This window comes from Siniperca chuatsi, linkage group LG17 (assembly GCF_020085105.1).
Source record: "Siniperca chuatsi isolate FFG_IHB_CAS linkage group LG17, ASM2008510v1, whole genome shotgun sequence".
NCBI classification, from domain to species: Eukaryota; Metazoa; Chordata; class Actinopteri; order Centrarchiformes; family Sinipercidae; genus Siniperca; species Siniperca chuatsi.
Genome location: NC_058058.1, coordinates 290,491 through 311,803, shown reverse-complemented (window position 1 = coordinate 311,803; position 21,313 = coordinate 290,491). Strand labels below are relative to the sequence as shown.

The following is a 21,313-nucleotide window of genomic DNA, read 5'->3' as shown; positions in this document are numbered from 1 at the left end:
CCCCAGACCGGATAAAACAAATGTCTACCTGGACCTGGTTCTGGTCTTCCACAGTCCTCTCTGGAGGCTCTGCCTGATGAAGCTGTGAGGACTCAACACACTGATGGTGAGGCCCCCAGACCCCTGGACCTGGGGGGTCTGGTGGTCTGGGGGCCTCACCATCACACTGAAACTCTGAATATTAAAATAAAGTTTCACTGGAAAATAATCTTAATAGAATTAATTTGGGATTTTAGTGAGTGAAAGTTGAATTCTTGAGAAAAGAAAATGAATTGAAGTTAAAACAGTTCGACTGTCAGACCTGCTCAGAACCAGGACCGCTGAGGTCCAGTTCTGACCCAGTTCAGACTGGTTTAGGTCCAGTTTGATGCGAAAGTCGTTTTAGCTGAAGCTGAACTTCGATTCGCTCTTTTGTTTTTTAATTAAAGTCGAATATCGAACATCTTCAAACTCACGTCTGAAACTTATCATTTGTTCAAGAGAATCAAACCGGTCAGAAACGTCTGCTGGTCGTCGTGTTTCTAAATCCATTTTAAATAAAGTTGAAGGTGAAAACAAAGAGTCCAGTTCTCTGCAGGTTTTTCTTAGTCCTGATCCCTGATGGATCTCAGTGTGTCTTCAGTCTGGATCAGTTTAAACTCCACATGTTGTTAAAATACTGCTGTAGTATAAAAACCACAAGGTCCAGGTCCTAACACAAGTCCTGGTCCAGGTGTCTCTGGTGTCCTAGATGGACTCTATCTGGCGGCGGACCTTCTCGGAGGCGAGGCGGTCGAGCCAGCGCTGACGGACGACCACCACGACGGCGAAGAGTGCCGTCAGAGCCAACATGGCCGCCTCGAACTTCCAGAAGAGATGTTCCTCCATCACTGCAGAGCGGCAGCTGGGGGGGGAGAGATTTAATTAACTTTAATATTGATTATCTGCTGATAATGAGTCCGATCAGATTCTGTACATAATAAGGACGTGGCTACTTCCTGGATTAGGTTTCATGTTTTAGATCTGAACACTGAGCTTCATCAATCTGCTTCATTAACGTTCAGACAGGAAACTCAACAAACACACGCTGTTAGCTCCCAGCTAGCTGCTAGCTTCCAGCCGGCTGCTAGCTTCCAGCCGGCTGCTAGCTTCCAGCTGGCTGTTAGCTTCCAGCTGGCTGCTAGCTCCCAGTTGGCTGCTAGCTCCCAGCCGGCTGCTAGCTCCCAGCCGGCTGCTAGCTCCCAGCCGGCTGTTAGCTCCCAGCCGGCTGCTAGCTCCCAGTTGGCTGCTAGCTTCCAGCCGGCTGCTAGCTCCCAGCCGGCTGCTAGCTCCCAGCTGGCTGTTAGCTCCCAGATGTCAGTCTGACCTCTTGTACTCGTCTCTGTTGGATCTGGTGCAGTTGACTCTCTCCACGTATCCCGTCGGTCTGCAGGACGACCACGACCTCTGCAACACAACAAACAACCTCATCACTGCCGCTGTTGTCATGACAACCACCAGCCAGTTTCAAAACTCTCAAGGCGTTCAAGGACGCAGTCTTTAAACGCATTCGGTTTTTTACTTCAACACTTACAGTCTGGAAGGCGTTACACTGCGAACACTCTGCCGTCACCACAAACTCCTCCAGCAGCCAGCAGGGGGCGACCACCGCTTTCACCGCTGCAGGAGGAGGAGGGAGGAGGGGGAGGGGAGGAGGGGTCAGAGGTCAAAATGAGAGGAAACAGCAGCAGCTTTTCATCACGCTAACTTATCCTCACGTCCGCTCTCCGAAATCACAGATCCTCCGCCGTCATGGAGGATCTGCTGATCCCTTAAATGCACTTGGAGGAGCGAGGAGAGGAGACGAGATGAGGAGACGAGACGAGACGAGACGAGGAGGCGTCTGGAGGAGAGAGGAGACGAGACGAGACGAGGAGGAGAGAGGAGACGAGAGGAGGAGGCGTCTGGAGGAGAGAGGAGACGAGAGGAGGAGGCGTCTGGAGGAGAGAGGAGACGAGACGAGGAGGAGAGAGGAGACGAGAGGAGGAGGCGTCTGGAGGAGAGAGGAGAGGAGACGAGACGAGGAGGAGGAGAGAGGAGACGAGAGGAGGAGGCGTCTGGAGAGAGAGAGAGGAGACGAGAGGAGGAGGCGTCTGGAGAGAGAGAGGAGACGAGACGAGGAGGAGAGAGGAGACGAGAGAGGAGGCGTCTGGAGGAGAGAGGAGGCGAGAGGAGGAGGCGTCTGGAGGAGAGAGGAGGCGAGACGAGACGAGGAGGAGAGAGGAGACGAGAGGAGGAGGCGTCTGGAGGAGAGAGGAGACGAGACGAGACGAGGAGGAGAGAGGAGACGAGAGGAGGAGGCGTCTGGAGGAGAGAGGAGACGAGACGAGACGAGACGAGGAGGAGAGAGGAGACGAGAGGAGGAGGCGTCTGGAGGAGGAGAGGAGACGAGGAGGCCCACAGCATGTTCGTCCATGCTGTTGTGCTCTGACGCTGAAACAGGAACCGGTTCCTGTTTAAATGTGTGCAGATCTGAGCGCTCAGCTTCAGGGAGCTGCGAGGAGCGGAGACGCGAGGGAAGCGAGGAAACACGTTAGCGTAATGAAAAGCAGCCAAACACAAGATTAAAGTCTACGCATTCATTTGGTTTTCCCAGGATTCCTTGCTGATGACAATACCTGAAGTTTTCTCGTCGCTCAGCAGAGCCGCTCCGAACACTCTGAAACACAACAAACATTTCAATAAACGTTTTCATATTACACACTTATATACACACTGACCTCTGACCTCTGAGGACACGCTGACCTCTGAGGACACGCTGACCTCTGAGGACACGCTGACTTCTGAGGACACACTGACCTCTGACCTCTGAGGACACGCTGACTTCTGAGGACACACTGACCTCTGAGGACACGCTGACCTCTGAGGACACGCTGACCTCTGAGGACACGCTGACCTCTGAGGACACGCTGACTTCTGAGGACACACTGACCTCTGACTTCTGAGGACACGCTGACCTCTGACCTCTGAGGACACTCTGACCTCTGACCTCTGAGGACACTCTGACCTCTGAGGACACACTGACCTCTGACTTCTGAGGACACGCTGACCTCTGAGGACACGCTGACCTCTGAGGACACGCTGACTTCTGAGGACACGCTGACCTCTGAGGACACGCTGACCTCTGAGGACACGCTGACCTCTGAGGACACGCTGACCTCTGAGGACACGCTGACCTCTGACTACACACTGACCTCTGACTTCTGAGGACACGCTGACCTCTGAGGACACGCTGACCTCTGAGGACACGCTGACTTCTGAGGACACTCTGACCTCTGAGGACACTCTGACCTCTGAGGACACACTGACCGCTGACCTCTGAGGACACGCTGACTTCTGAGGACACGCTGACTTCTGAGGACACGCTGACCTCTGAGGACACGCTGACCTGACTACACACTGACTTCTGAGGACACGCTGACCTCTGAGGACACACTGACCTCTGAGGACACGCTGACTTCTGAGGACACGCTGACTTCTGAGGACACGCTGACCTGACTACACACTGACTTCTAAGGACACGCTGACTTCTGAGGACACGCTGACCTGACTACACACTGACTTCTGAGGACACGCTGACCTGAGGACACGCTGACCTCTGAGGACACGCTGACCTCTGAGGACACGCTGACCTGACTACACACTGACTTCTGAGGACACGCTGACCTGAGGACACGCTGACCTCTGAGGACACACTGACCTGACTACACGCTGACTTCTGAGGACACGCTGACTTCTGAGGACACGCTGACTTCTGAGGACACGCTGACTTCTGAGGACACGCTAACCTCTGAGGACACGCTGACCTGAGGACACGCTGACTTCTGAGGACACACTGACCTGACTACACGCTGACTTCTGAGGACACGCTAACCTCTGAGGACACGCTGACCTGAGGACACACTGACTTCTGAGGACACGCTAACCTCTGAGGACACGCTAACCTCTGAGGACACGCTGACTTCTGAGGACACACTGACCTGACTACACACTGACTTCTGAGGACACGCTGACTTCTGAGGACACACTGACCTGACTACACGCTGACTTCTGAGGACACGCTGACCTCTGAGGACACGCTGACCTCTGAGGACACGCTGACTTCTGAGGACACACTGACCTGACTACACGCTGACTTCTGAGGACACGCTGACTTCTGAGGACACACTGACCTGACTACACGCTGACGCTCTGAGGACACACTGACCTGACTACACGCTGACTTCTGAGGACACGCTGACCTCTGAGGACACACTGACCTCTGAGGACACGCTGACCTCTGAGGACACACTGACCTCTGAGGACACGCTGACCTCTGAGGACACACTGACCTCTGAGGACACACTGACCTCTGAGGACACACTGACCTGACTACACGCTGACCTCTGAGGACACGCTGACCTCTGAGGACACACTGACCTCTGAGGACACACTGACCTCTGACCTCTGAGGACACACTGACCTCTGAGGACACGCTGACCTCTGAGGACACACTGACCTCTGAGGACACACTGACCTCTGACCTCTGAGGACACACTGACCTCTGAGGACACACTGACCTCTGAGGACACACTGACCTCTGACCTCTGAGGACACACTGACCTCTGAGGACACGCTGACCTCTGAGGACACACTGACCTCTGAGGACACACTGACCTCTGACCTCTGAGGACACGCTGACCTCTGAGGACACACTGACCTCTGAGGACACACTGACCTCTGACCTCTGAGGACACACTGACCTCTGACCTCTGAGGACACACTGACCTCTGACCTCTGAGGACACACTGACCTGAGGGAGACGAGGCCCCAGAACAGAGCGTGGAGGACGAGGACTCGAGGCCGACAACAGGCCACGGGGATCCGACAGTCGCTCTCCATCAGCCTGCTCCTCCACCAGGACGACACCACAGCCACGCTGACACCCTGAGACCGGCTCTGGACCCGGTTACTGACCGGCTCTGGACCCGGTTACTGACTGGTTCTGGACCCGGTTACTGTCTCTTACTGGTTTCCTGTCTCAGGGCTCCCGGCTGCTGAAACCGGAAAGAGAAAACAGATCAATCAGTCTGACACATTTCTATAAAACAACAGGAAACTGGAGCTGAAACGTTTAGTCGACTGATCGATTAGTCATCCGACAGAAAATTGATCAGCGACATCGGTTATCATTAACCGATGGGCTCGGGGACACGAGATCGCCATCGTTCACTATTTTCTGACACTGTATAGACCAAACAATCAATCGTGAAAATAATCGACAGACTCCAGCCAGGAATTATACCGTGGACGCCGTACGGCCACACGTGCCCTTAGCTTATTTTTATTTCCGCCCGCACTCCCTCTGATTGGCTAGTACTTATTGCTTCCTTGGTTAGGTTGGTTAAGGTTAGCCAATCAGAGGCAGAGTAGGGGCGGGACTTGGCGGGAAGCCGGTGGGGGAAATAACGCGTGCCCTTGAAAGAAAGTTGCGGATTTCTGAATTTAAAACTACTTGCGACGCAGCGTCTCCGTCATCACGCTGGACATCAACAGTAGCACGAGACAGCTGCGTTAACGTAAACACGAACAGCTAACATTAGCTAACAGCTGTACAGTGTACTAGCACGTTGCTAACAGCGAACTGACAGAGTTTATAACTTGTGAGATCTGACGAGCTGCTACTTTTTCAGCAGGCAGATGCTGTTTCCCTGCTAATGCTAACGCTACACTGTGAACAACAAGTCCGTGTTGAAATCGTAGAAATAGACAAAACGAACTCCGCAGTCAACACCAAACCTGGTAGTTACTCTGGTAACGGCCGAAAAACTCCTCAAATACCGTCTCACACACACACGAGACGGTGGATCAACAGCGTTTAATTCGGCGTGTTTCTGATCCACCAACCAGCGCGTATCTGGGGACAAATCTTCATTTGTGGACCGGTTCGCATCTCCTTCCCTCGGTCTCCTCCCACTAAAACAGCGCGGCGGACTAACGGAGGCTGGTGGAGAGTCGCTGCTGTTGAAACTTGTTCAGGTGCATTTAGATCACCCTTAGCCTATTTATAGACTTTACTTTAGCATTAAAATATAACAATGTAATGAACTTAACATTTGAAAAAGTCAAACGTTCAGTGTGCAGTTTAAATAACCTCAGTGATGTTTCAATGGACTGACTCCTAATCGATCGTATCAATGTAATTATCACTTATTGTTATTGCACCACAGGTTTTGGCCGGATGGTATTTATCAAAGGCCAAAGTGGCCTTGCCCTAAAACTGACTTAATCCAGGCCTGCAGACCAATCAATGGAAATAATCGACAGACCAATCAATGGAAATAATCGTTAGTTGCAGCCCTACTGGAAACTTCGTATCTTCATGTTAAACTGTGTTTTTGTGTTGACTAACTTCACATTGTGTTAATTATATTAATTAATAAGTCTCTAATCTGTCCAAGAAACCTCTTGAAAATGATTCGTAAATAACGGGCCCGTAAAATAACCGTTGTGTGTTTGTTTATTAAAGTTTCTTTGTTATTTGAATCTCTGCTGCTTGTTTCTATCAAAGATATCTGGCGCTAGCAGGTTAGCTAACAAGCTAATAGCAAACTGAAAGACGACACACAGAATAATTCATGCGTGATTAACGATTTAATGGGAAATATTAACTATAACACTATAATTACCGGTGTGTTGTGTCTCGCTGAGAAAACAGTCCAGCTGTTTGCCAGCTAATGCTAACGTTAGCCTGCTAACATTGTATTTGTCTACAGACGCTAGCTAGCTAGCTAGCTTAGCTCCAGGTCTGAACACTCACCGTAAACCGCTGAAACAGCCGCCATTTTAAAGTCAACGCCGGAACAGAGAAGAGGAGAAAACAGTTTATAACAAACTGACCGTTAAATCTACCGACTTAATCCACCGACTGTTACCGGATCTGTCGCGGCCTGAGACCGACAGGTTAGCGTCACGTACCACAGGTAGCACTTCCGGTACAGGATTTCAGAATAAAAGCATCACCACCACATACTTAATAAACATGTTTTTGACGACAAAACACCAAGAACTCAGGCAATATAATATACATTTAGTTATTAACTTTAATCATATCAATAAAACAACATACGTGTAAAATATATTGCTAGAGCTTATCATTTGGTGTTTGTCATATGACTTCAAACGTGATTAAATGACCTTTATTTTGAAGGTCAAATGCGTCACTTCCTGCCCTCTACCTGTTTCCGGTGCCAGCGTGCGCAGCCTCGTTGGTGTTCTGTTGGAAACGGAAACGGTCAGAGAAAACGTCATCAGCGTGTCCGCAGCTGCGCGTTACGATCAGAAGTTTGAATTCTAAAGTTACTGGTTCTTTTCTAATCAGCTGTCGAATGTAAATAATCTAGATGTATATAAACAATAACATACATTTATTATTACTTTTATTTATCTAGACTTTCATAGTGCTCTGATTTGTTTTATTATCAGATAAAATCAGCACCATGGCTGGGACGAGCTGCAGCGTTACAACCTCGCCCCCGGTCTGCCCTCAGCTTGATTATTTATTTATTTATTTATATATATATATATATATATATATATATAAACATATTCTTGTCTTGGTAAAAATGAGCGTTCGCTATACTTCCAGGCCGTGCATGATGTGAGTGGAAGTTACTCTGTGTGTTGACGGTGTTGCCACAACATAAGCGACCAGTAAAAAGCACGTTGTGATACAAGAGAACGGTTGGGAGGTTGCATCAAAGCGTAGCTCGGTAGCTGAGTACATGTTAGATACATGAATGCAGTTCAGTTTGTCTGAGCAAAAGGTTTTATTTCTTCAATATTGCCCCCTTTTGTCCCCCTTCGCCATCAAGAGGAGCAGCTTCATCTGGACACTTTGACGTTTGTCTTCAATAGAAACACGTGAAATAAAATTCAGGATTAGAGAAACAAAGTTTGGTCCCAGAAAGTCGAAGGTTTGTAATTTAAAGGTGACGTTTCAGAGACTGTGGACGAAGAAATGCGAACACCTGGATCCCCGCGGACAGCGACACACCTGGCCAGACTGAATCTTCTGACTCCGCCCCCGCCAGCAGAACTTCTCCAGGTTACACTGAGAGATGGAGACACAGAGCAACCTGATCTGATCAATGACGTATATCAGGAAATAACCAAAATCAATATGTCCCTACCAGAGATGGTGTAAAAAAGGCCATTGATGGTATCAATATATTTCATGAGGCACCTTATAAATGTTTTCCCACATCTGGTGCAAAGGGACCAATCAGGGCCTGTAACCTCCGAGGCGTCTGTGTCAGCAGGTAAACTGTTCTGTCGTATTCTGAATAAAAGAAAACTAGATTTCCTTGAAGACTCCATCCTGAGTAAAAATCTAATTTTATTGACTTCAAGAAAGCTTTCGACTCTGTTTGGCACGAAGAGCTCTATTACAGACTTCTGTGTTGTGGTTTAGGGGGCAAAATGTGTGATCTGGTTAAATCAGTGTGTTTGGAAAATAGATGTTCTGTAAAAACTGGAGACAAACTGAATCCTTCACCAGAGAAGAGGTGTTCGTCAGAGCTGCAACTGAAGACTGTATTTAATGTGTAAATAAATGAACTGTACAGCTGGATCAGTGTGCTGCTGCTGGCCGCTCCCTCCTCGATCGAGAGGTGAAGTTTTACGCCGATGACGTTCTTCTGTCTCCTCCTGAACAAGAACTGCAGCAGCAGCTGGACACAGCTGGGTTCTTCAGAACTGGGCCCCACAAACATTTTACCTCGCAGAACACGAGCTGCCGGTCCACCGCTGCCTCGATCGTTCATTTGTTTGTGTTATTGTGTGACTTTGGTGTTTTAACTCGTTAGTTCGGATCCAAACCGACCCTTTAATTCAACCTGCGGCTTATTTAGCGAGCTGAGTGGAGACGTGAGTTTTTACCATGATGGTGACTCTGCGTCTCTTCAGGCGTCTGCAGAGTCCAGGAAGTCGACTGAGTCCGTTCCTCTTCGGAGACGTGACGATGTTTGACTTCACTGCAACCTGACAGACACAAAGAACGTTTCAATAATGACACCTGAAGTCACGAGCAGCTGTTCCTGTCCTCTGACTCTTCCTCACCATCCTCATCCTCCTTCACATCACCTTCAACCACGCTGCTGATGTTACAGGTGCAGCACTCACCTGGTTCAGCTTCTGTGATAGACATCAATTCATTTCCATAAACAACTGTAAATCCACCACAGCCCCGTCCCCCCGTGGCGTCCCCCTGAGGCGTCCCCCCGAGGTGTCCCCGTGGCGTCCCCCCGAGGCGTCCCCCCCGTGGCGTCCCCGTGGCGCCCCCTGGCGTCCCCGAGGTGTCCCCCCCCCGTGGCGCCCCCGTGGCGCCCCCGTGGCGCTCCCTCGTGGCGCCCCCGTGGCGTCCCCCCCGTGGCGTCCCCCCCGTGGCGTCCCCCCGTCCCCTGAACGTTTCAGTAAAGTGTTCACTGACAACTTATTGACAACTTAAACATCTGATTTTACAAAACATCAGCTGGTGGCTTCAGCATCAGGAAACTGTGTTCTGGTTCTGTTCTAGTTCTGGTTCTGTTCTGGTTCTGTTCTGGTTCTGTTCTGGTTCTCGCAGCTCTGAGTTCAGGTTAGACAAAGACCTGGTCTGGTTTCATACAGAAACAGTCTGCAGGGACTGAAACGTCTTTCACTGACAAAGTGTTTCTGTTGTCTGAACCTCAGACAGACTCGGGATGCGGACTCTGGTCCCGACCAACGACCTCGGACCTGCGAGATAAATGTGTCGCTTCAGCCAGTCAGAACTGTTCCTCTGAGCGTCCAGGCGGCGATCCCGTTTGACACCACAACTTTATTGACAAAACAATTCATGAATATAGAAAAGTAATTTCTGGGAGACGGAGCTGCTGAATGAAACGGATTTATTATTATTGTAATGACTATGAAGAAGAGTCAGCTGGTCGGGGAACGCAACGCTGCTGACGGTCTCAGCGTGACTGTCAACAGAACACTGTGTGTGTGTGTGTAGTTTATATTATTGATCAGCTTCAGATCACATTCCCAGCATGCATCTGTCCTACCTGCAGCGGAGGTGTTCCAGGCGTGACGTTGGGCAGACTGCAGTCGACTCTCTGCAGACAGATGCAGCAGAGCAGCAGCAGAAACACCGCACACACGTTCAGCTTCATCTGTCAATCAATCAATCAATCAATCAATCAATCAATCAATCAATCAATCATCTGCTCAGCCACAGGCTCGCTCTACCGCTCTCTCTCTTCTTCTTCTTCTTCTGTGTGAATAAAAACAGCAGCTGAAGCAGGAAACAGAGTAAATCAGAGACTGAAGAGGAGCCAATAATCCTCTTAGTCTGGTTTCGGAGTCACATGACGCTGACGTCACACTCAGGTTACCAAAGTTCACTTTAAGACAGCAGAAGAAGAAGTTCTCAGATCATTTACTCACGTGAAACTACTTCAGATAATATGTAAAGCATTTTGCTGCAAATATTAACTTGATTTATTCTCTATTTATAAATGTACTTATTTATCTATTGATTTATTTTGGCTTATGTTTGTGGCCTCTCTGTTGTTGTTGTTTTGTTATTGATTGATAGGAATGAACGGTTATTGTTCCTTCAAGAATTTGTATCAAACATCAAATAAAGTTCTATAATACAACAATGTGAAAATACTCCATTACAAGCAAAAGTCCTGCTTTTTTACTGAAGTAAACTTTTGAATGCAGAAAAACAATCAATCAGATATACATATATCTGAGCAGCTGTAAGGAAAGAGTTTCCCCTCGGGGATCAATGAAGTGTTTCTGACTCTGATCGCACAGCTGAGGTCCGGCTCAGTTTATAGCCTGGCAGGCCCAGGATCTGCGCCCGGGCTAGCATTAGCATTTGTTCAAATAGGTTTACACACGAAAAGTACTTCACAGATCATCAAACACGTTTATAAATCTTGATTTTGTCACCAGTTTTGAGACTAATGGCTGTTTTTCTGAGAACAAATTAAGTGATTAAACGGCTGAAAAGGAAAAGAGACAAACTCCGGCCAGTAGGTGGCTGTACTGCACCTGAAGGCTACCGCGAATTACACAGAAGAAGAAGAAGCTAGCAGCTAGCATGCTAACTGCAGCAGCGCCGGTCAGAGCGGCTGTTTGACGGAGAGCAAACAGCGTTTCTGACGGAGTTTGTGGAGGAAAAGTTGGCGTCATTGTGTGAAAATGTGTAAAGTCCAGATGCTGAGAGCGCTGGTGAAGCAGCGACTAACTGCGGCTGCTGAGGAGATATTTGGGCTGTTTGAAAGGACGATAGCAGAGTACGAGGAGGAGCTTCGTCGTTCAAAAGAGGAGAACGAGCGACAGCGGGAGCTGCTGGCCGCTGTTTTCCAGCCTCAGCTTCGGCTGCACAGAGCAGGTCTGTCCGCTTCACTTCTTCTTCTCTCGCTGCTCTCGCGCTGTTTATACTGACGTCACACCCGCCGCCAGCGCAGCGGGAGGGCGGCCGTATTCTCAGCTTTACGGTAACGTAACGGCGCCGAACAACAGAACAACAGAGAAGGACACCCCCCCCAACATCACTCCACCCGTTTTGGCGGCAGTTCAGCAACATGGCGATTCAACGTGCTTTAACTAAAAGCAACATAACAAGACATTTAAATGCACTTAAAAAGAGTTAAATAGCAAATAAAAACAGGAGCGTAACAGTTAGCAGCAAACAGAAAAGCCCTGATTTAAAGAGTCTCAGCAGTTTTCAGTTTGTTCCAGACATGTGGAGCACAAAACCTGAACGCTGCTTCTCCAGGTTTAGTTCTGACTCTGGGGACAGAAAGCAGACCTGATCCCAGACCTGATCCCAGACCACCTGAGAGGTCTGGATGGTTCATAGCGAAGCAGGAGATCAGAAGTGTACTCTGGCCCTGAACCATCCAGTGCTTTATAAACCAACTGCAGTGTTTTGAAATCAGTTCTTTGACAGACAGGAAGCCGGTGTAAAGACCTCAGAACTGGACTGATGTGATCCGCTTTCGTGGTCTCAGTGAGGACGCGAGCAGCGGCGCTCTGGATCAGCTGCAGCTGTGAGCGATTTGTTAGAAAGACCAGTAAAGACCCCGTTACAGCCGAGTCGACTGGAGATCAATGCAAGTTTTTCCAAATCCCGCCGAGACGTTAGTCCTTTACTCCTGGATATATTCTCCATGTGGCTGTTGAAGTTCAGGTCTGAGGCCACGACTACGCCGAGATGTGTAATTACCTAAAGACGCGAAGTAGTCCCTGTCCTTTAAGGGGACTTTCTGGCAAAAAAGCTCAGAGTCAAGTTAAATAAAAGTTAAATGAGGACGCTGAGCGAATCTCCGTTCTAGCACCAACTCCTGTTGCGAAAAGGTGTTAAGTTGTGTTCACACCGAACTTGGCGCGCGTTTGACCGCGAGATCATTTTAGTTTACTTGCGTTAAGGTTTTCATGTGAATAGACACATGTAGGTGTCTACAGGTGCTCGCAGGTGCTCTGTGCGTGGTAACCATGGAAACGGCTTCTGTGCACTACTGTATATCTGTCGGTGCAACCGTTTCTTCTCTGATGCCAATCACAGACTGTTACTGTTGATAGCTAGTAAGCTAAATTAGCATAGTCGGAACTTTATAGCCTAGCTTAAGTTAAAACTACACATAACGTTACTGGATGCGTCCAGTCTTGCGGCGACGCTCCTCCTGGTTATGTCCCGATAGCTGTTTAGGAAAGTTATTTCAGGGAACAGCAAGGATCAGTCTCTCGTCCACTGATTTGCACTGCGCGTAGAAAAAGTTCAAGACAACTCAACTCTGGAAGCAGGTGTGTGTGAGACGAATACACCTGTGACAGTATCGCGGGATTGCGCCCGCTCGTCGCCCCGCCTGTCAGACTGCCCGCGCCTCCCTACCTGCCCGTTCGCCTTTTATTGAAAATTAATTACTAGGTGCGTCAGTTACTCCCCGTCTGAAAAGACCTTTAAGCTGCCTGCACATGATAAGATAGGAACGTTGCTCTTCGCTCACCGCAAGGTGGGGCGCAGTTGTCAGTTGCAGCAAGAGAGAGGAAATATTTAGCCAAATAATCACAAAGTCACTACAAGGACATTGTATATTTGAAGTAAAAAAGTTTTTAAAAATCTACAAAGGGACGGACAAGATCAAACAAACTATTTACATATGTACAAGCTGTAGGATCCCTGTAACCCGGAGACCCGGAGAAAGACTGAGAGAAAGCTCAAACCTGCTGCACACGGCGCAAGAGGAGAGGGAGAGACGAGACCCAGCGCTGTTGGCAGAAGAGGACTGCGATTACTCTGAGCAGCGTGCATGGGAATGAATTACAATACAATATATGAATATATTTCTTGTAGGACTGACAGTAGGGACTTTGAATGTTGGGACTATGACAGGGAAGGCTAGAGAGTTGATCGACATGATGCAGAGAAGGAAGGTGGACATACTGTGTGTCCAGGAGACCAGGTGGAAAGGTAGCAAGGCTAGAAGCTTAGGAGCAGGGTTCAAGTTGTTCTACCATGGGTCAGATAGGAAGAGAAACGGAGTAGGAGTTATCCTGAAAGAGGAGTTTGTGAGGAATGTTCTAGAGGTGAAAAGAGTATCAGACAGGTTGATGAGTCTGAAGCTGGAAACTGAAGGGGTGATGTTCAATGTTGTGAGTGGTTCTGCCCCACAGGTAGGATGTGAGTTAGAAGAGAAGGAGAAATTCTGGAGTGAGTTAGATGAAGTGATGCAGAGCATCCCCAGAGGTGAGAGAGTGGTGATTGGTGCAGATTTCAATGGGCATGTAGGTGAAGGGAACAGAGGTGATGAGAGTGTGATGGGCAGGTTTGGTCTTCAGGACAGGAACGCAGAAGGACAGATGGTGGTAGACTTTGCAAAGAGGATGGAAATGGCTGTAGTGAACACTTTCTTCCAGAAGAGGCAGGAACATAGGGTGACATATAAGAGCGGAGGTGGAAGCACTCAGGTGGAGTACAGGTGGACTACATCTCGTGTAGACGTTGTAATCTGAAAGAGACCAGTGACTGTAAAGTAGTGGTAGGGGAGAGTGTAGCCAGACAACACAGGATGGTAGTGTGTAAAATGACTCTGGTGGTGAGGAAGATGAAGAGGACAAAGGCAGAGCAGAGGACGAAGTGGTGGAAGCTGAGACAGACTCTGGGTGGTCAGGAAGTGCTCCCAGATGACTGGACCACTACAGCTAATGTGATCAGGGAGACGGGTAGGAGGGTACTCGGTGTGTCATCTGGAAAGAGGAAAGCGGACAAGGAGACTTGGTGGTGGAACGAGGAAGTTCAGGAGTGTATACAGAGAAAGAGGTTAGCTAAGAAGAAGAGGGACACTGAGAGGACTGAAGAGAGTAGACAGGAGTACAGGGAGATGCAGCGTAAGGTGGAGGTAGAGGTGGCAAAGGCCAAACAAAGAGCATATGAGGACTTGTATGCTAGGTTGGACACTAAAGAGGGAGAGGTGGATTTGTACAGGTTGGCCAGACAAAGAGATAGAGATGGGAAGGATGTGCAGCAGGTTAGGGTGATTAAAGATAAGGATGGAAAGGTACTGACAGGTGCCGGGAGTGTGATGGGAAGATGGAAGGAGTACTTTGAAGAGTTGATGAATGAGGAAAATGAAAGGGAACGAAGAGTAGAAGCGGTGACTGGTGTGGAGCAGGAAGTAGCAAAGATTAGCAGAGTGAAGTGAGGAGGACGTTGAAGAGGATGAAGAGTGGAAAGGCAGTTGGTCCTGATGACATACCTGTGGAGGTATGGAAGTGTCTAGGAGAGGTGGCAGTAGAGTTTCTGACTAGTTTGTTTAACAGATCTTGGAGAGTGAGAGGATGCCTGAGGAATGGAGGAGAAGTGAACTGGTGCCATTTTTTAAGAACAAGGGAGATGTGCAGAGCTGTGCAGCTACAGAGGAATAAAGCTGATGATACAATGAAGCTGTGGGAAAGAGTAGTGGAAGCTAGGCTAAGGGCAGAGGTGAGCATCTGTGAGCAGCAATATGGTTTCATGCCTAGAAAGAGTACAACAGATGCAGTATTTGCTTTGAGGATGCTGATGGAGAAGTACAGAGAAGGTCATAGGGAGTTGCATCGTGTCTTCGTAGATTTAGAGAAAGCGTATGACAGGGAGAGGAGCTGTGGTATTGTATGAGGAAGTCTGGAGTGGCAGAGAAGTATGTTAGAGTGGTGCAGGACAGGTATGACAGCTGTAAGACCGTGGTGAGGTGTGCTGTAGGTGTGACAGAGGAGTTCAAGGTGGAGGTGGGTCTGCATCAAGGATCGGCTCTGAGCCCCTTCTTGTTTGCTCTGGTGATGGACGGCCTGACAGATGAGGTTAGACAGGAATCTCCATGGACTATGATGTTTGCGGATGACATTGTGATTTGTAGTGAGAGCAGGGAGCAGGTGGAGGAAAATCTAGAGAGATGGAGGTCTGCTCTGGAAAACAGAGGAATGAAGCTCAGCTGCAGTAAGACAGAATACAGGTGTGTCAATGAGAGGGACCCAGGTGGGACGGTGAGGTTACAGGGAGCAGAGGTGAAGAAGGTGCAGGACTTTAAGTACTTAGGGTCAACAGTTCAGAGCGATGGAGACTGTGGAGAAGAGGTGAAGAGGCGAGTGCGAGCAGGTTGGAGCGGGTGGAGAAAAGTGTCAGGTGTGTTGTGTGATAAAAGAGTCTCAGCAAGAATGAAAGGAAACTTAAACTTAAGATGTCGAGGTTCTCTTTGGGAGGGACGAGGACGGATCAGGATCAGGAACGAGGACATCAGAGGGACAGCTCATGTTAGATGTTTCGGAGATAAAGTCAGAGAGGCCAGACTGAGGTGGTTTGGACGTGTTCAGAGCAGAGACTGTGAATATATTGGTAGAAGGATGCTGAGGTTGGAGCTGCCAGGCAGGAGGTCTAGAGGAAGACCAAAGAGGAGGTTTATGGATGTAGTGAGAGAGGACATGAAGCTAATTGGTTTGAGTGAAGAGGACGCAGAGGACAGGGTTAGATGGAGGCACATGATTCGCTGTGGCGACGCCTGAAAGGGAACAGAAGAAAGGAAAAGAAGAAGAATATATTTCTCGCCTTTCCCCTGATGGTCTGAATAGGTCGCTAAATTTGTCGCTGGTCACTTTTTTTAAAAACGAGGGTCTGAAAAATCGCTACATCTAGCGAGAAAGTCGCTTAGTTGGTAACACTGTAGTGTGCGGAGAGACGAGCTGCCTGAGCCCCGTTTTCTGAATGGAGTTTGGATCGATTAGCGCTAATGTTAGTGCTAACTTGGTTCATAGCAAAGTACAACAGGTAGCTGGAATCAAGTAACAGACACACATTTTCAAAACTTACCAGGTAGTCCTCGCTTACTTTTCTCCAAGCAATCCGGTCTCTATAAATATGAAGCAGTAGCTATCATAGCGCTCTGGGTGCCCACAGACCGCGGCTACAATAACGACAGTGGAGGTTGGCACCTCCGTTCGCTGCTGCAGACAAGTTGAGAAGCGAAGTTGAAAAAAAACCTCTGAGCTCTCCTCCTGCCGGTAAACGGCTCTGGATCAGAGCAGAATCCGGTGTTTATTCCTCCAGAAGCTCCAGCTCTGTCCTCAGAGCTGCCCGGCGCTCAGCAGCTGTCTGTCGGCGAGCAGCGGCGCTGTCCCACCGCTCCGCCCGGTCCTCCACGCAAAACACTCCGCAAAGCCCAAGTTGATATATATTTTCAACTTGCGTCAGTCGTGTCATTCACGTCGCCTGGCGCAAATTTGCGACTTTTCATTGACTTTGTATGTAATCGTGCGGCGCAAAAAATGCAATTCACGTTTGGTGGGAACACACCTTTTTAAAGTCTTAACGCTGTTTACAACCCACTTTCAGATTTCTGAAAACATTATTTTACGTATGAAGAAAAAAAAAAGTCATTGAACTGCATTTCCACCATCCAGACAACAGAAAAGGACTAGCTTAAAATCACTAAGCTAAGTGGCTAAAGCTAAAACAGTCCAGTAATAATAAATCCCCCTTTAGGAAGGTTCTAATGTTCAGTTTGTGTTGATTCAGCTGTCATTAATAAATATATATATAAAAAAAAAAACTTTGTCCTTCACCCTCCGCGGGTGGTCTCGTCCTTCGAGCTCGGGTCCTCAACCAGAGGTCTGGGAGCTTGAGGGTTCTGCGCAGTATCTTCGCTGTTCCCAGTACTGCACTCTTCTGGACCGAGATGTCTGGTGTTCTTCCAGGGATCTGCTGTAGCCACTCCTCCAGTTTGGGGGTCGCTGCCCCGAGTGCCCCGATGACCACGGTTACCACTGTCGCCTTCACCTTCCAGGCCTTCTCCAGCTCTTCTCTGAGCCCTTGGTACTTCTCTAATTTCTCATGTTCCTTTTTCCTGATGTTGCCATCGCTTGGTGTCGCCACGTCAACCACAACGGCTTTCCTCTGCTGTTTGTCAACCACCACGATGTCAGGCTGGTTCGCCATCACCATTCTGTCAGTCTGGATCTGGAAGTCCCACAGGATCTTGGCTCGGTCATTCTCTACCACCTTTGGAGGTGTTTCCCACTTTGACCTCGGGTTTCCAGTCCATACTCAGTGCAGATGTTCCTGTACACTATGCCAGCTACTTGGTTATGGCGCTCCATGTATGCTTTTCCTGCCAGCATCTTACACCCTGCAGTTATGTGCTGGATTGTCTCAGGGGCCTCTTTGCACAGCCTACACCTTGGGTCTTGTCTGGTGCGGTAGATCTGGGCCTCTATCGCTCTGGTGCTCAGGGCCTGCTCCTGTGCAGCCATGATGAGTGCCTCTGTGCTGTCCTTCAGTCCAGCCCGCTCTAGCCATTGGTAGGACTTTTTTGATATCAGCCACTTCAGTTATGTTCGGTGGTACATCCCATGTAGGGTTTGTCCTCCCATGATGGTCCTTCCTCCAGCACGTCTTCCTCTGTTCCCCATTGCCTGAGACATTCCCTGAGCACGTCATCTGTTGGGGCCTTATCTTGGATGTACTTGTGGATCTTGGATGTTTCATCCTGGATAGTGGCTCTGACACTCACTAGTCCACGGCCGCCTTCCTTACGGCTAGCGTACAGTCTCAGGGTGCAAGATTTGGATGGAACCCTCCATGCATGGTGAGGAGCTTTCGCGTCTTAACGTCTGTGGTCTGTATCTCTTCCTTTGGCCACCTTATTATTCCTGCAGGGTATCTGATCACTGGCAGGGCGTAGCTGTTTATTGCCTGGGCCTTGTTCTTGCCATTGAGCTGACTTCTTAGGACTTGCCTTACTCGTTGGAGGTATTTGGCCGTTGCCGTCTTCCTTGTTGCCACCGTGGAGCCGGTAGCAATGTTACTTTCGCTGTCAGCCATGCTCGTTGTTGCTGTGTCATTACGTCAACAAGTCGAAACATCGCCACTAAAATCATATTAAAAATGATTGTGAACGATATGATGTGGCACACCCCGAACTGACAGGTGTTTCTGTTATTTAGTCCACTCTCATTGATATGAATGGGGTAATATAGTGATGGACTGTGGCATATTGAGCTCTTACAGCCACTAACTCCACCCGCCCGCCTGCACACCACTAACAAACACCACAGACAGGTGAAGCTCACCTGTGAGGAAGAACGTGATGAGTGCGATGTTCATGCAGGAAGTTTCCTCTTTGTCAGACATTTAAACGGATGCTGAATGTTACAACTTATAACCAAGTGCACTTCGACTGCGTTTCTTTATGGCTCCCAGTCTACTTTTGGAGACTCTAGGAACCACAAGTAACCCTGCATCCTGGGAGCGCAGTGCTCTAGTCGGGTAATAAGGTATTATGAGCTCTTTAAGATACGATGGTGCCAGACCATTAAGAGCTTTGTAGGTGAGGAGAAGGATTTTAAATTCTATTCTGGATTTTACAGCGAGCCAGTGCAGAGAAGCTAATATTGGAGAGATATGATCTCTTTTCTATCCTTTTCTTCTCCATCTAGAGTAACTATATCTCTAGATAATGTGTTTGGGGTCAAGTACAATAACTTGTAATAACAGATTTGTTAGAGTTTACATGTAGTCTTTACATGCAGCTTGTGAGCTAATTAAACAATTTAATGTCCTGCATTAATGTCATTAATCAGACATAAAACAGGAAGCAGAATTCAGTCTAATAACATTAAATGATGAAAAATGTCTTCACTGAGAATTAAGTTTTTTAAATCGGTCAGTGACGCAACTGAGAGACACTCTTCTTCCTTCATGTCATAACTTTTTAACTCACCTCTCTCACCATCTGACATGAATGTGAAAGTCTCGTCTGTTTGAACAACACAAATCATCAGATGAAGCCCAAAATGTTCCAGGTATAAAAAACGCTTCTGTGTCTGTCTGTCACTGTGTCCTGCAGATGTCCAGCAGCTGTCACTGAGTAGAGAAGAGGTTCCCCCTGAGCAGCAGGACTGGAGCCCCAGTCTGGACCAGGACCCAGAGCCCCCACACATTAAAGAGGAGCAGGAGGAGCTCTGGACCAGTCAGGAGGGAGAGCAGCTTCGAGGGCTGGAGGAGGCCGATATCACCAAGTTCCCATTCACTCCTGTCCCTGTGAAGAGTGAAGAAGATGAAGAGAAACCTCAGTCCTCACAGCTTCATCAAAGCCAAACTGAACAGATGGAAACAGGAGCTGATGGAGAGGACTGTGGAGGACCAGGACCAGCCAGGAACTCTGATCCAGATACACATTTACAACCTGAGACTGATGACAAGACTGGAGACTCTTCTGAGACTGATGACAGTGATGGGGATTGGGAGGAGACCAGAGACCCTCAGTCAGGTTTAAACTCTCAGAAAGTCCCTGTTAGTGATATTAACTGTAATACTGTTGAGAGATCATTCAGCTGCTCTGAGAGTGGTCAAAGATTTGGCCGTAAGCCACATCTGAAAGCACACATGAGAATTCACACAGGAGAGAAACCATTTAGTTGCTCCTTTTGTGGTAAAAGATTTTCTCAGAAGGGAAACTCAATTAGTCACATGAGACTTCATACAGGAGAGAAACCTTTCAGCTGCTCCGTCTGTAAGAAACGTTTTAGATACAGTGGAGATGTTAGCAGACACATGAGAATCCACACAGGAAAGAAAACACTCAGTTACAACGTTGGTGACATGATCAACAGTAACATTCACACAGGACCAGAACCAGCCTTAGATCCAGGTAGTCATTTAGAACCTGATATTGATGATGGTTGGAAGAAGACCAGAAAACCTCAGTCAGGGTTAAAATCTCTGAAAAATAATAAAGTCACTGTAAGTGAAAGTAGATGTAAAACTGGTGAGAAACCATTCAGCTGCTCTGAATGTGGGAAAAGATTTAGTAAAAAGGGAAATCTGAAGATACACATGAGAATCCACACGGGAGAGAAACCATTCGGCTGCTCAGTTTGTGGTCAAAGATTTTCCCAGAAAGGACATCTGATACAACACATGACACTCCACACAGGAGAGAAACCATTCGGCTGCAGTGTTTGTAACAAAAGATTCATTTGCCAGTCAAGACTAAAAAAACACAAATGTGTTCATCGTCAGTCCTCACAGCTTCATCAGGATGGGCTCGCAGAAAAACCCTTCAGCTGCTCATTTTGTGGTAAAAAATTCAAACGGAAACAGTATTTGGTCAAACACATAATGATCCATACAGGAGACAAACCTTTCACCTGCTCAGTCTGTAACACAAGTTTCACAAGGAAGGCCATACTGGTTCATCACATGAGAATCCACACGGGAGAGAAACCATTTAGCTGCTCAGTGTGTGGTCAGAGATTCGTACATCATGGTCAGATGACTGTTCACATGGTTGGCCACACAGGAGAGAAACGGATCAGCTGCAGTGGTTGTGACAGAAGATTCATTTGGCCTTATCAGTTGCAAAGACACAAGTGTGTTGGTGAGAAGAGCTGAACTCTTAAGCACTGATCCGAGTTTCAGAGGTTCAGGCAAGAAAGACAATGTTCAACTTCACGTTATACTGGATTTTTATCTTTGGGCACAAACTTCTCATGTTTTCTGTTTTTATTAAAGAGTTTTAGACAATGAGGCTTCCAGTTTTGGCCATGCTGGAGTGAGACCCAGGAGAGTACATTTTTGTAAATTATCTTTAACAGCTCAGAATATTAAGAACTAACGTGTATAGGTCTTTTATCTCGACAGACGCACAACAAGTAACCGCAAATACAAACAAGGGCTTCGTCACCGACAAGACAATGTATGAACATTGATACATGAATAATATGAACCTTTGAGCGAGGGCAT

At 48.1% G+C, this 21,313-nt stretch overlaps 3 protein-coding genes and 1 long non-coding RNA gene across 5 annotated transcripts in view; 2 read left to right on the top strand and 2 right to left on the bottom strand.

Moving 5' to 3' along the window:
- Nucleotides 1-122: 122 nt before the first annotated feature.
- jtb (jumping translocation breakpoint) lies at nt 123-6,985 on the bottom strand. The gene is made up of 6 exons (XM_044172154.1): nt 6,818-6,985; nt 4,811-5,054; nt 2,637-2,677; nt 1,553-1,638; nt 1,346-1,425; nt 123-883 (listed from the first exon to the last, which is right to left on the bottom strand). The coding sequence occupies exons 2-6, from the start codon at nt 4,897-4,899 to the stop codon at nt 727-729; spliced, it is 453 nt and encodes a 150-aa protein (XP_044028089.1). The 5' UTR covers nt 4,900-5,054; nt 6,818-6,985; the 3' UTR covers nt 123-726.
- Nucleotides 6,986-7,802: 817 nt separating this feature from the next.
- On the bottom strand, nt 7,803-11,235 carry si:ch211-191i18.4 (uncharacterized protein LOC799350 homolog). The gene is made up of 5 exons (XM_044172152.1): nt 11,086-11,235; nt 10,086-10,193; nt 8,938-9,039; nt 8,028-8,110; nt 7,803-7,905 (listed from the first exon to the last, which is right to left on the bottom strand). Exons 1-5 carry the CDS (start codon nt 11,224-11,226, stop codon nt 7,827-7,829), a joined length of 513 nt encoding a protein of 170 aa, XP_044028087.1. The 5' UTR covers nt 11,227-11,235; the 3' UTR covers nt 7,803-7,826.
- The window catches only part of LOC122864531 (zinc finger protein 665-like), a 43,114-nt gene continuing 33,036 nt past the window's right edge, over nt 11,236-21,313 (top strand). The window contains exon 1 of the mRNA XM_044172068.1: nt 11,236-11,428. Within this exon, the coding sequence (XP_044028003.1) occupies nt 11,236-11,428 (193 nt within the window). The remainder of the gene's footprint in view (nt 11,429-21,313) is intronic.
- Nucleotides 11,435-19,581, top strand: LOC122864652. 2 transcript variants are annotated; one of them, XR_006375264.1, is made up of 2 exons: nt 11,435-12,089; nt 19,416-19,581. It is a non-coding gene; the product is annotated as an uncharacterized LOC122864652 (long non-coding RNA). The 2 variants fall into 2 exon arrangements; XR_006375265.1 differs by lacking the exon at nt 11,435-12,089 and adding an exon at nt 18,613-18,835.